Raw genomic sequence first — 14,113 nt, forward strand, 5'->3', positions numbered from 1 at the left:
TGATTACATACAGTGCATTCAGAAAGTATTCAAACCCCTTCCATTTTCCACTTTGTTACGTTACAGCCTCATTCTAAAATAGTTATTTTTCCTCATCAAGCTACACACATTACCCCATAATGACAAAGCAAACAGGTTATACATTTTAGAAAATTGATTTTTTTAAATTCGACCTTAAATCACATTTACATAAAGTATTCAGTACTTTAATCAGTACTTTGTTGAAGCACTTTTGGCAGCGATTACAGCCTCGAGTCTTCTTGGATATGACGCTACAAGCTTGGCAAACCTGCATTTGGGGAGTTTCTCCCATTCTTCTCTGCAGATCCATTCAAGCTCTGTCAGGTTGGATGGGGATCATCTCTGCACAGCTATTTTCAGGGTCTCTCCAGAGAAGTTCGATCGGGTTCAAGTCCGGGCTTTGGCTGGGCCACAACAACATTGAGACTTGTCCCGAAGCCACTCCTGTGTCATCTTGGCTTTATGCTTATGGTCGTTGTCCTGTTGGAAGGTGAACCATTGCCCCAGTTTGAGGTCCTGAGCAGGCTTTCATCAAGGATCTCTCTGTACTTTGGTCCATTCATCTTTGCCTCGATCCTGACGAGTCTCCTGGTCCATGCTGCTAAAAAACAACCCCACACTGATGCTGCCTGCCACCACCATGCTTCACCGTAGGGATGGTGCCAGGTTTCCTCCAGACGTGACGCTTTCAGGGCAAAGAGTTCCATCTTGGTTTCATCATACTAGAGAATATTGTTTCTCATGGTCAGAGTCCTTTTGTCTTTTACTGAGTGGCTTCCATCTGGTCACGCTACCATAAAGGCCTGATTGGTAGAGTGCTGCAGAGATGGCTGTCCTTCTGGAAGGTTCTCCCATCTCTACAGAGGAACTCTGGAGCTCTGTCAGAGTGACCATCGGGTTCTTGGTCACCTCCCTGACCAAGGCCCTTTCAACCCGATTGCTCAGTTTAGCCGGGTGGCCAGCTCTAGGAAGAGTTGATGGTTCCAAACTTATCCATTTAAGAATGATGGAGGCCACTGTGTTTTTGGGGACCTGCAATGCTGCAGAAATGTTTTGGTAACCCTTCCCCAGATCTGTGCCGACAAATGTGGGACCTTATATAGAAAGGTGTGCCATTCCATATCATATCTAATCAATTGAATTTACCACAGGTGGACTCCAATCAAGTTGTAGAAACATCAAGGATAATCAATGGAAACAGGATGCTGTACGTCATTATAGGGTGTTGCATGTAGATTGAGAAAACCATATAATTCATTTTAGAACAAGGCTGAAACGTAATAAAATGTAGAAAAAGTGAAGGGGCCTGAAAACTTTCCAAATGCACTGCATATTTTGTTTTCCATATAGCTTCAAAACAAGCAGTATTCTAGGTGCTGATGAGCATTTTGATTGTTCACAATCCTGCATTCAAATGTAAAACCTGTTGAATTGTGTTTGTAAAAAAAGAAACAGTAGAAGTTCATCTTGATTGTGATTGGTCGTATTTTGTTGGGGTTTCAATACTTTTTCCTGGCTCCCTCATCTTCAGGGTTCATTGGCATCCAGGGCTACTGGAGGGAGGGGACTAGGGCTACTGGAGGGAGGGGACTAGGGGTTGGCACAACCCTCACTTCATAGTGTCAACACTAACAAGATACTAATGGAGGACATTATCTTAGAAGAATTCTAATGCATATACAGGGGCTTCGGAAAGTATTCAGACCCCTTGACTTTTTCCACATTGTTACATTACAGCCTTATTCTAAAACCTACACACAATACCTGACAAAGCAAAAACATGATTTGTAGCAATTTTTGCAAATTTATTCAATTTAAAACTCATACCTTATGTAAATAAGTATTCAGACCCTTTGCTATGAGACTCGAAATTGAGCTCAGATGCATCATGTATCCATTGATCATCCTTGATGTTTCTACAACTTGATTGGAGTCCACCTGTGGTAAATTGATTGGACATGATTTGGAAAGACATACACATGCGGGACATAAGGTCCCACAGTTGACAGGGCATGTCAGAGCAAAAACCAAGCCATGAGGTTGAATTAGAGCTCAGAGACAGGATTGTGTCGAAGGCACAGATCTGAGGAAGGGTCCAAACACATTTCTGCAGCATTGAAGGTCGTCCCCAAGAACACAGTGGCCATCATTCTTAAATTGAAGAAGTTTGGACCCACCAAGTCTCTTTCTAGAGTTGCCTGGCCAAACTGAGCAATCGGGGGAGAAGGGCCTTGGTCAGGGAGGTGACCAAGAACCCGATGGTCACTCTGACAGAGCTCTAGAGGTCCTGTGTGGAGATGGGACAACCTTCCAGAAGGACAATCATTGCAGCACAAGCCCAATCAGGCCTTTATGGTAGAGCAGCTAGACTGAAGCCACTCCTCAGTAAAATGTACGACAGCCCGCTTGGAGTTTGCCAAAAGGCACCTAAAGATTATCAGACCATGAGAAACACGATCCTCTGGTCTGATGAAATCAAGATTGAACATTTGGCGTGAATGCCAAGCATCACCATCCCTACGTTGAAACATGGTGGTGGCAGTATCATGCTGTGGGGTTGTTTTTCAGCGGCAGGTACTGGGAGCCTAGTCAGGATTGGGGGTAAGATGAACAGAGCACAGTACAGAGAGATCCTTCATGAAAACCAGCTCCAGAGCTCTCAGGACCTCAAACTGAGGCGAAGGTTCACCCTCCAACAGGACAACGACCCGAAGCATACAGCAGAGACAACGCAAGAGTGGCTTCAGGACAAGTCTCTTTGTGGCCCAGCCTGAGCCCGGACTTGAACCCGATCAAACATCTCTGGAGACCTGAAAATAGCTGTGCAGCAAAGCTCTCCATTCAACCTGACATAGCTTGAGAAGATCTGCAAAGAAGAAATTCCCCAAATACAGGTATGCCAAGCTTGTAGCATCTCTTACCCAAGAAGACTCAATGCTGTAATCGCTGCCAAAAGGTGCTTCAACAAAGTACTGAGTAAAGGGTCTTAATAACCTCTTTGGGCTGAGATCCCGCTAACGGGATCGATATGACAACAGCCAGTGAAAGTGCAGGGCGCCAAATTCAAACAGAAATCTCAATTAAAATTCCTCAAACATACAAGTATTTCACACCATTTTAAAGATACAGTTCTTGTTAATCCCACCACAGTGTCCGATTTCAAATAGGCTTTACAGCGAAAGCACCACAAACGATTATGTTCCTAAGGTTATTAAGACACTTTACTCAGTACTTTGTTGAAGCACCTTTTGGCAGGGATTACAGCATTGAGTCTTCTTGGGTAAGAGATGCTACAAGCTTGGCATACGACCAACATCAGAATTCCCACTTGCTAGTTGGATTTTTTTCTCTGGTTTTTGCCTGCCATATGAGTTCTGTTATACTCACAGACGAGATTCAAACAGTTTTAGAAACGTCATAGTGTTTTCTATCCAAACAATATGCATATATTAGCTTCTGGTAGCAGGCAGTTTACTTTGGGCACCATATTCATCCAAGCTACTCAATACTGCCCCCAGCCATAATACTTATGTAAATGTGATTGCTAATTTAAAAAAAATAAACTAACATTTCTGTAGTGTGTGTAGATTGAGGAAAAATCAAATTGTATTCATTTTAGAATAAAGCTGTAACGTAACAAAATGAAGTCATGGGGTGTGAATATGTCCCAAAGGCACTGTATGACCGACTAACTCACTAATTTATAAAACTGACCAATGCCTAATGACAAGAGATGGTCAAAGTGATAACCCTTTGACAGAGGGTTACTTTGTAAGACCTGAATGATAACCAAGCCCTGACATCACAATATCCCACTCAATGATTTTCTGATTTCACTGCTTGCAAAATCCCACGATTTTAAGTGTTTGATATCTCTGCATCTTTACTTCCTTCTTGATGTTGTACCCTTTCTTTCTAAAAGTGGAAGACTGTAACGGTGTCTATAGTAACTAGATGTACTTTGATTACATTATGAAAAACGATAGATCAGATGTGCTTGTGTTTTAAAGAGACAAAGGATACGTCTTACAATCCCCCTTTGACAGAGTGGTTTGTAAATGTTGTGTATAACGGTGTACTACGATGGTCTCATTTGTATTTCTGTATACACTTTGGTTAGTTATCCTGTCATATCTGGGTTTTATAAACCACGTTTATTTTTAAAACTGTCACCCTGGCTCTGGCTTTTTTATTTCTTCCATTCCATAATAATAATAAAAAAAGACTTGTCTGTACCGAGATCTCCTAATGTTGAGCATAAACATACTGGGGTGAGGAATTTTGTTTGCAAGTTCTTTGGAAGGAAAGTACAGATGCAATGTTGCACTCCCATACCTTAAGTTCTTCAGCCCAACACAATCAAATGAAAGAAAAGACCAGGCTTTTCCAGGCTGTTTAAGAATTCACAACTAGGTTGTTTATTTTCATGATAACTGACAGGATAAATGTTATACATTCTTTTTTAACACTGATTTTGTTTATTTTAGTATGCAAAATGATGAAATCATGAATATGATACATAATTCCAAATGTTCCGTAAAATTAACACAATTTAATCAATTGTGAGCACTCGTCACCCTGGCAAATCAACCATTTTTAGATTAGTCACAAGACAAAAAGGAAATGACCCGAAAAAAAGAATGTCAAGAATTGGGATGCCAGCAAACACTTAGATCCATGTAAATGTTAAATTTCATTCATCATATTCATGTAAATGCATATATAAAATGTGTACAGTTGTATATGCACATACAGTAATGCAATTACTTAAGTTGAGCTTACTGTACAAAAGACATGAGTATGACACATTTTTTCTAACCATTTCTCCCAGTACTTCAGTATAAACATATACAAACAAAGGCCCTCTGGCTTCAGAAGCTAAAAACTACAACGGACTTATAAAAAGAGACATTCACATTTCTGAAACAAACTCAATGATTTTAATCTCCCGTCCCTCTGCTTGCACTGCGGACTGTGTGAACAGAGAAGCAACGTGGATGAGTCAGGTGAAGATCTCCTGTGTTCCGTGCTGGATTCCCCCAGGATGCCCCTGTCTCTCAGTCTCTCTCCATGTGTGTGTAGTGAGTGTGTGTGGCCTCTACGGAGAGGGAGGTTTCCTACTGTAATGCACCTGGTATCGGTTGACAGGCAGGCCTTTGACCTGTGTGTTGAGGCAGGTGGTCTTGCACGGAATCATGTCCTCCTCCTCCTCACCTATGAGCCAGTCGTGGACCGAGCGCTCAGCCGCCGGGGTCACGTGCTCCACCAGCCAGCCCTGGTGCCACTTGTCAAAGCGCTCGTGCTGGTTCACAGCAACCCTGTGCTGGGACTGGGGGAGAGAGACAGAGGGGAAGAGCCAGTCACGGTCAGACCAACAGACAGTGCCTTAAAAGGGACAACATTCCACAGTGGAAGCACTGGATGACGAGTGCCATGACGATGTATAACTGATGCCAAAACAAGACATAACACTTTAAGCATGTTGGAAGCAGCTATAACTATAAATACCTTTATAGAAATATTGTCCCTTCTCTAGTTCAATGCCCACCTTAACTTCTCTTCAACTCACACACATGCAATCCCAGACATAAATTGGTCGTAGCTACCTTCCTGGCTTTGACCAGCGCTCCTCGGCGGTACATGTAGTCCTCAGAGTTCATGACGAACACCATCTTGTGGGTGTTGAGTTTAAAGCGGCAGTCCAGACTGCCAGCACTCTCCACACCCAGCTGTCTGTGCCACTCCCGTCTGCAGCGCATCGCCTCCACCTGCCGCACCTGCCAGCGTCTGAAGTGCCTCAGGTTCCTACACACACACAGGGGACAGTCAGAGTATATCAGAGGGAAAATACTGTGGTTCAGACAGAGGACCACAGTGAAGCAAGGTACAGTAATATTCAAATCAGAGCCTGATATGCTAGGACTCATTTTGTGCTTGGCTGTTATGGCAAGCAGAAACAATCTATCTGCAGTGCTTGTGACAATCATTAGTTAAGACAGTGAAATGACAAAATGTGAAAACACAGGATTGCCGTGTAACGTCTCGGGAATTCAGGTGGCATCATATGACGGTCAATATTTGGACATCACAACCAAAGTTAATTGCGTGAATCTCTCACTTACCTGGGCAAAAATACCGGTTTGAAAAAGTAGCCTTCGTTCTGTGAGCAAAGCGTTGACTCTGTCCCTACAAACTGTTCCATATAGCTGGACAGGCACTGGACAGGGAGAGAGATGTGTCTACATCAAAACAATGCCATTACAAAAGGCCATATACTCAATCATAAGCAAAGCTTGATGAGTTGGTTATTTGATTCAGCTGTGTAGTACTAGGGCAAAAACCAAAATGTGCCCCCAGGGGGGAGTTTGGGAAACCCTGCTTTAGGGCAGTGATATTTAAACTATTTAGCGGGGACCCCAATTTTTTCCACCAGAATTTCAGGGGACCCCACTTTTTTTGCAATAATTTCTCACAGCCCCACCAAAAAAAGAATGACATCCTTAAAATCTGTATATTTTTACATCAAGAAGTACCCTTCAATGTATTACATTTTAATCTCTCATCAAAATAAACCAATACATGTACTTTATCACATTTTATTTTTTAAATGATCTTTCTCAAAAACATTTGTATATTGTCCCATACAATAATCTGTACTCTTACTTTTTGGTTCCAGCCACTGAAGACCTATTGAGACCTCCAGTCAATATTTCTTTTTTTTGGAGGGAGAGGGGGAGGGGGGGGGGCGCGACCCCACTGCCGTTCCAACCCCTACTTTGAATACCACCACCTTAGGGAACGGCAGGTTGCCATACAAGGCCAGTCTATGTTCATACTATGACATTCTAAAGGTGCTAAAAGTGTGACTGTCCGTACGATTCTTTACCTGTACATCCAATGGGTCATCAGCCTGGGCCTCCTCTGTGTCCAGCAGCTCAATGGTCAAGGTCACCTGGCCTTGGTTCTGAATGAACATTACCTACAAAATAATTCACATCCCAGCAAGCCATTAAACATCAATGATCAACACGACGGTTACAGAATGTACTAAATCTCTATTACAATAACATATCACATGTATCACATATACAAGGCTCAGCGTTTGTCCCCCCAGGGCAGGCCGTTACCTTAAAGCAGTTCTCCTCAGCCATGACCCTCTCCGACTTCCACTGGTAGCTGGTCTCCCAGGCTGTTCTCACACACTGGGATGACAGGTTAGCCCCCGCCGCGCCCCTCTTCCTCTCGGCCAGGTACAGCTCAGCCACCTGAAGACACACCTCGTCACTCACCAGGTGCTGCAGCTGCAGGGGGAGAGAGAGAAATGACATGCATTCTGAGAACAATCAAACACTTCAGGATCGCTATATTCTTGAGGTAAAGAATGAATAGGCATTTAACGGATATGCATTTGGTTCTGTAGATTATGAAAACTGGAAACTAGAGAGACACCACTGACCTGTCTAATGATGTTCTGGATGAGCTTGTCGATGGTGAAGCCAATGTAGGCGTGGATGGTGAACATCTCCCGCAATGTGTCCTCATACTGTGTGGACTCCAGGTTCCCATCCAGAAGACTGCGCACCATATCCAGGAACGCTGGGTAGTACTCCTCCAGTTCTACCTCACCTGTAGAGCAAGTTCACAGGTCATTGAACAGACACTAGCTAGCTACAGAACTTCCCTCTCAAAAAAACCATGGCAAACTTGAGCCCAATGTTCCCTCTCCTGTACACAGATACACAAACAAATGCAGGCTACTAGATATGAAGGACGTTAGATCTGAGAGGTTCATACTGGGCTGTTTGAGGCGGAGCTCCATGGCCAGGTCCCGGCACTCGGCCATCAGAAGCCTCTCACGATTCTGCTCTGCCCGGTGCTCCAGCAGTTGCCTCTCCGCCTGCCGGTACACCCTCAGCAGCCGCTGGCACAGGGTCTGGTGAAGCCGCAGGAAGAAGTACCAGTTGTTGTTGACGAAGAACAGGTTGTAGACTCCGTCCAGCTCCTTCTGGTGCTCTGCCTCAGGGTCTCTCAGGTCCACCTTCTCCCCTCCCACTGGAGCCAGGCTATGGGACGAGGCTACACCCAGCTCCACTGTCTGGGGAGAGGCGCAGCGCCGCCGCCTCGACTCCCCGTTCTGCTGCTGATGCTGATGTTGCTGACTGCCTGTTGTTGCTACGACTCCTGGTATACCGCCACATCCTCCTCCCCGGTCTCCTCTCTCCTCCACGTCCTCGTCCGTCCACTCCTCCGTCTCGCTGAGCTCGCCGCGGCGGGAGAAGAAGAGGTCGGGGACAAAGTGCTGGATGATGCGCTTGATGTGGTCCTTGTCGTCCTTGTGGATGGTGGGCTGGCGTTTGACATGGTAGATGATGAGAGAGGCGGCGTCCTCCAGGATCTGCTTGTCCTCGTAGGTGAACACCATGTGGGGATCGCTGACCGCTGGCGCACTGCTCCCGTCACGCCCCTGCTGGACCACGCCCCCCTCCTCTGTGCTCTGCTCCTGACGCTGAGGGGGACAAACGCACAGGTTAGACAACACAGGAGAACATCTCCTTTCTAAAGAACCTTTGATGGATCGGTCGGGTGACTACAAAGGAAGTGGATTGAGTTGGAGTACTCACCTCATCATAAACACTTTCAATCTCATTGAGCAGGCTTTTGGATCGAAGGGCCTTCATGTCATTCTGCTTGAAGTTGACCCCCTGGTGGTCCAGGGACTTGAGGTAGGCCTTCTCATACTGCTCCCTCCAGATCTTGTTGAAGCCCTGCTGGGCTTCTCTCCACTCCTCCTCCTTCGCTTTCAATCTACAGACACAGCAGAGAGGACATCAAAGAATTAACACACACAGAGATTCACACCCGTCAAGTAATTTGGGTCAAATCTCTGCATGTGTACGTGTGTGTACCCTGACCTCTTGAGCACCACAGGCACGGCAGTAGCGGGGCTCCTCTTCAGCCCCTCTATAATCTCAGGGGCCTTGTCGCCGTAGATACGGTAGATGGCTCGGCGCTGGATGACCTCAGATGTGCCTCCCAGACAATCGTCCAGACGGAAGCGGTCCTGGTCCTCAGGCGACAGACGGGACAGCTTCTTCTGAACGCTCTCCAGGACCCGGATGGTGGCCAGGTTAGTCTCCAGGACCACATCCAACTGGAGGAAATAGGAAAATAACTAGGTCCTCAAAGGTGATTCTGCAGTGATGCTCTGGGTAGATAAGGGAGAACAGTCTGTTTGCATGTAGTTGGTGGCTGTAGTACTTCTGATATCTCGGCTTACTCACCTCAAACCTTTCGTCCTCACAGCGATGAAGCTGCTCCTCATATGGAGTTTTCTTTGAGCTCACAAACGTAGAGTCTTCCGACCACGAGGGGAAAGAAACCCAGGTGTCATTCAGCACCTGGAAATAAACAATTTTAGTTTTATTTTAATTTTCAACACAACTGAGAACATTATCATTGATGCCAACCAGAAGTCGTTGATGAGCGAAAAACAAAAAACAGACACTCAATTCTGATTGATCTTCAATAATTACCCCATCCTCAACCTCCTGATAAAGATAGCAAAATAAAAGCGTCAGCTAAGATTAAATCTGAATAAATGTGGAAAATCACAAGGCCCTGGCATGCAGCAGCTCAAACAAAACATGCATGGAAGTAGATTCACAGCTATTGGAACAATAGTTACAACTTTGTAGGGTCTCCTACTAGACTCAAAAAAGGGCTAAACACTTGAAATAGAAATCAGAAGCGCTGGAATGGCAAATCTTATACACACATACACACAAAACTCCTTTCATTTATGAGCACCTCTTTGCAGATAGCAGTGCGACCGCTGCACTTGGGCTGCTGGTAAGTCTTGGGTAGTGCTCTGTAGCTGGATCCCAGGCGCTTGCAAGAGGCATAGTCGACCTCCCTGCCCCCACCTCCTTCCATGTATCGGTCTGACAGGCCAGACACTGAATGAGAGAGCTCTTTGTCCCCCAGAAAAGACTTGAACTGGGTATATAGCTCTGGAAACTTCCTGGAGGAAATAATGAACATGTTCAAATTAATGAATGGCTCAAGAGGAGACTTGGCAAAACATACTGCCCTTCATACAGTACAATAATATCATTATGCATTTATTTACTGAGAAAGACATCAGTGACTGTTCTCTCTGAAATCTCCCACAATCCACTTACCCCAGAAAGGGAGTGACAAGCTGCAGCAGCTCTGCTCCCGAAACCACTTCCTGGTTAAACAAAGCAATACAGCGGAGGAAGTTCTCGTATACCTCCCGACTCTTGAAGAAACGGCGAAGCTGCAACAAATCAAAACATTATTATCGTCATTGGTGACAAAGGCTTTCATGATATTTGTCACAGCCAAAACACATTATGGAATAATTCCAACGCGGACACCTGGGCATTACCTTGTCAAAAAATGTGAACTCCCGCAAGACTCCATGCTTCCCAACTGAGGCAAAGGACTGGTCTTTGGAGCATGAAAACTTCATCTTTTTCTAAAAACAAAAAAACATAACCAATCACATACAGTATAGGTCTTCTATGAAAATAGTGACTTGTATAAATGTATGATTAAGTCCAGACCTTGAGCAGTGGTGTCATGTGAGGCAGCAGCATGGGCCTGGGTCTCTTCTTGCTCTGTTTGCTCATGTCCTCGTCCTCTGCCCTCTTCAGGTGGTCTTTCCCAGTCAGGGAGCTGCCAGTGAACTGAAAGGACACAATGTAGAAACACAAATTGCACTGAAAGTGAACTGATCACAGAAAATTAACATGGGCAGGATGCTCTCAGAAAGGGGAAAATACTGACCAGTGATCTCTTAGCATCTGGTAAGAACTGTCCAAACTCAGCCAGTAAGTCCTCTTGGCCCTTGAAGAGGCTGGCCACTTTTGAGAAAACTTCATCCTCTGTCATTCCACTACTACCATGACCCCGGCTCTCCTTGACCTCAAGCTGCTCTTTCTGAAAAGACAAAAACAGACAATTATTCCATCGGAGAAATCATGATATGATACACACTAATCTGCTACAATTTAAAGTAGCCTTGATGCTAGCAAACAACTTAACTTTAAGCAGACTTCACTTTATATCAAACTAATATATTGTTTTCAATTGACAGAAAAACAAATCAATTACCATATTGATGACACAGTGTACCTGGTAAGTGTGTAGTATCTCAAGGAAGGATCTGTAGATCTCTGGATGGTCTAGGAAGCGGTTTTTGATTTTGTTGACATAGCTGATAGCACTGTCAAATTCTACTGGGCTGGGCTCTGAGGCAGGGGGGGACACTGAGGAGGACTGTGGCTGGGATGGGCTCTCTCTGCTGGGGAGTGGCAAGGACAGTCTACTGGGAGGCTCTGGGGGCCCTGAGGATGAGTAGATGCTTTCAGGCGATGCCACAGCTTCACTTTGGGCAGATCCAACTTCAGCAACAGATGAGCCTGTGGCACTCACAGCAGGGCTTGTCATACTCTTCCCCTGACCTGGGGACACCTACCAAAAAGGGGCACTTATTGTTAACATAAATTAACTTCACAACATCCATCATGTGTGACCAGTGTGGTCTGCTATGGTGGAAAGGTTGTGGCAAACTCCACTTACATATAGGCCTACTACCAGTACTTGGTATAATGGTTGATTAATAAAATTGGGTTACAAATGTTGTGCATAGGCAGACAGTATTAGAGTTTAATGCAAACCAAAATCAATACACATTTAGAGGGACCCACCTGGGCAGAGAATGGGGACTGAAGGAAAACCACGCCATTCTTGGGAATCTCTATCCGATACCCTGGGGGCAGGAAGGCATTGAATCCTAAGACGAGGTCCGGGTGCCCATGGAAGAGCTGAGACACACGGTTTATAACACCCGGTGTGTCAATGCTATGAAGGAGAGAAAGATTTTAGGCTAATTTCATAGGGACAGAGGAAGTGACCTTAAACGAGAAAATCTGCTTCCCAACATAATTTAAGAGTAACTTCAACAGTATAAAAAAGATATATACATGTATGAAAATCTGCTTCTCAACATCATTTAAGAGTCACTTCAATAGTATAAAAAAATATATACTGTATATATCAAGAAATGGCAAACGGCAATGCTATACCTTTGTGATTTGAATTCTTTCATTATGTCAAGAAATTTGTTGTATATTCCAGGGTCATTCCCAAATCGTATTTTGACTTGGTCCAGGTATGATAGGGCATCTTCAACCTTAAGGGAAAGAGAATGGTGTGAAACCAAATGAAAACTCAGAGCATATAAAAATGTTTTTTTTTTCTTTCCATAAGATGCTAGATATTAAGGGTTCCAGGTTAAAGACCGATCATCAACAAGAATGCTAGCGTGTGAGTGATTTTATCACTGTTATTACACATTCACAAACAGGGGAAAATGAGTTATGTTGCTCCTCAATGAAGTCATGAGCTGAACAATTTATGGTATGATGTCTTCACCATAACTCATTTAGCTATCCATCCAACTCCCTAACACCATTTGCAGTTACACTGCAAACAATAAGCAGTTAACTAGGCTGAGGAAGAGATTACATTTTTTTGGGGGGCTGTGTTAGCTAGATCACATCGGAACACCTTAGACGCATTGTAGCTAAAATCTGGTCAACAAGGAAAACGTAGTTAAACTGCATGGTTAACGTTAGCTAGCTAACAAAACCGATGGTTCTGTGCGGCATATGATCATCGATTTTAAAATCAGCAATACGAATAAACAATACAATAGCTAACGTTAGCATGGCGTATTGAGAAACCCCTACTCATAAACTAGCTGGCAAGTTATCAAACGAGTAACGTTACTGTATGTTGGCTAACGTTAGTTAGTTGTCGGATTACAAGCCAGCTAGCAAGCAATAGCGCGTATTTAAAGACAGGTCTCCCATTTTGTGCCAACAAACACCATCCCATTCTAGACAACTTAAATGTGACTTTTTTTCTGGCATTGCGGGCAGAAAATGTGAACAAGGAACCTCAGATGCTCAAAGTTATCCAACAATGGAAAGTAGCTAACTAACCAGCCAAAGAAACTAACATAGATATATGTTATACTGTGCTGTATCTGGATGACCCAATGAATGATTATTAAAATCGTGTCTAACGCAATTGAAGAATCCAAGTTATCTGGCGTTAGTTAACCTACACTAAAGTACTGTTCATGCGACATTCTATTCAGAACACCTTTATGATTAACTAGCTAACAAACGTTAACTCCTGAGCATGAAGAGAAAGACAATATCTGACGAACACAAAATGGTTCTGAGGAAGACTTTTCCCTTTTTGTTCCCGTCTCTTACCTTCAGTTTTTGAAAGTGCTGTTGTTGCACTTGCTTTTGTACAACATAGGCCTTGTCTTGAATTTGGTTTATTTGTTTCGTGTTGCTGTGTGCCTGTATTTTCGCCATGATCCCGGAGATAGTAACAGACATACAGCCACTACTACTTGGTTGATTATACGCTTTGGTATCTGGTTGTTGGCTAGCCGACAAAAATCTTGCCTTCGTCGGAAGCTAGCTAGCTAGCTAGCTAGCAACCCTTAGTTGGCTAGCTAGCTAGTAGATAACGTTAGCCAGCAAGCAAAATAAGGACAATCCAGCCAAGTAACAATTATGGGAATAAGCTACGACTCGATGCGACTTTGATTAAAAGTCATTATCGGTCCAACAAGTAACTACTGCTGGTACGCTGTCAGAGTGAAGCCTATGAAAAAAGCTTTGAGACAATGGTTGCTGATTATGATATTTTAAATAAACTATCGCCTGTCTCTTTAAATTCGGCGGCAGCTGTGCAGCCAGTCTTGGCGTCCGGAAGCAGAGACGGAAGAAGCGGCGAGACACCCCACTCCCTTATTTTTGCTGGATACATTACCGTCAAGGAACTAACCGAGCAGACACAGCTGCTATTGCATTGTTGACTATGGAAGAACCACCCCGTTAAGCAGACCAGAACTGACCGTTTTTTTCAAAGGCAAACGGCCCGAGTAAAAACTCTTTATTTATCCACCATCTTTGTCCGGAAGCACAGTCAGAGAAATTCCAATGCGCAGACGCATAGAGAAACGGGTGGAGCTTCACGA

The 14,113-nt window shown here is 44.2% G+C and overlaps 1 protein-coding gene across 3 annotated transcripts; it reads right to left on the reverse strand.

Annotated features, from left to right (window-relative positions):
* Positions 1-4,413: 4,413 nt before the first annotated feature.
* LOC110521580 (paired amphipathic helix protein Sin3b) lies at positions 4,414-14,082 on the reverse strand. Of its 3 annotated transcripts, none has more exons than XM_021599221.2 (19): positions 13,991-14,082; positions 12,135-12,241; positions 11,757-11,910; positions 11,161-11,520; positions 10,834-10,986; positions 10,611-10,733; positions 10,433-10,522; positions 10,203-10,321; positions 9,829-10,042; positions 9,303-9,419; positions 8,934-9,172; positions 8,643-8,826; positions 7,816-8,527; positions 7,478-7,647; positions 7,149-7,322; positions 6,908-7,000; positions 6,144-6,238; positions 5,628-5,826; positions 4,414-5,350 (listed from the first exon to the last, which is right to left on the reverse strand). In XM_021599221.2, the coding sequence occupies exons 2-19, from the start codon at positions 12,155-12,157 to the stop codon at positions 5,120-5,122; spliced, it is 3,450 nt and encodes a 1,149-aa protein (XP_021454896.2). In that variant the 5' UTR covers positions 12,158-12,241; positions 13,991-14,082; the 3' UTR covers positions 4,414-5,119. The 3 variants fall into 3 exon arrangements, with proteins under 3 accessions (XP_021454896.2, XP_021454895.2, XP_021454894.2); XM_021599220.2 differs by lacking the exon at positions 13,991-14,082 and adding an exon at positions 13,335-13,981 and having other exon boundaries at positions 11,182-11,520; XM_021599219.2 differs by lacking the exon at positions 13,991-14,082 and adding an exon at positions 13,335-13,981.
* Positions 14,083-14,113: the final 31 nt, after the last annotated feature.

The sequence above is a fragment of the Oncorhynchus mykiss genome, chromosome 30, assembly GCF_013265735.2.
Source record: "Oncorhynchus mykiss isolate Arlee chromosome 30, USDA_OmykA_1.1, whole genome shotgun sequence".
Classification (NCBI taxonomy): Eukaryota; Metazoa; Chordata; class Actinopteri; order Salmoniformes; family Salmonidae; genus Oncorhynchus; species Oncorhynchus mykiss.

Coding starts and splice junctions, on each gene's coding strand:
- LOC110521580 (XM_021599219.2), bottom strand. CDS start 13,466: ATGTCTGTTACTATCTCCGGGATCATGGCGAAAATACAGGCACACAGC. Junction 10,043..10,202: donor CTTGTCACTCCCTTTCTGGG/GTAAGTGGATTG, acceptor TATTTCCTCCAG/GAAGTTTCCAGAGCTATATA. Junction 5,351..5,627: donor CGCTGGTCAAAGCCAGGAAG/GTAGCTACGACC, acceptor TCTCTCCCCCAG/TCCCAGCACAGGGTTGCTGT.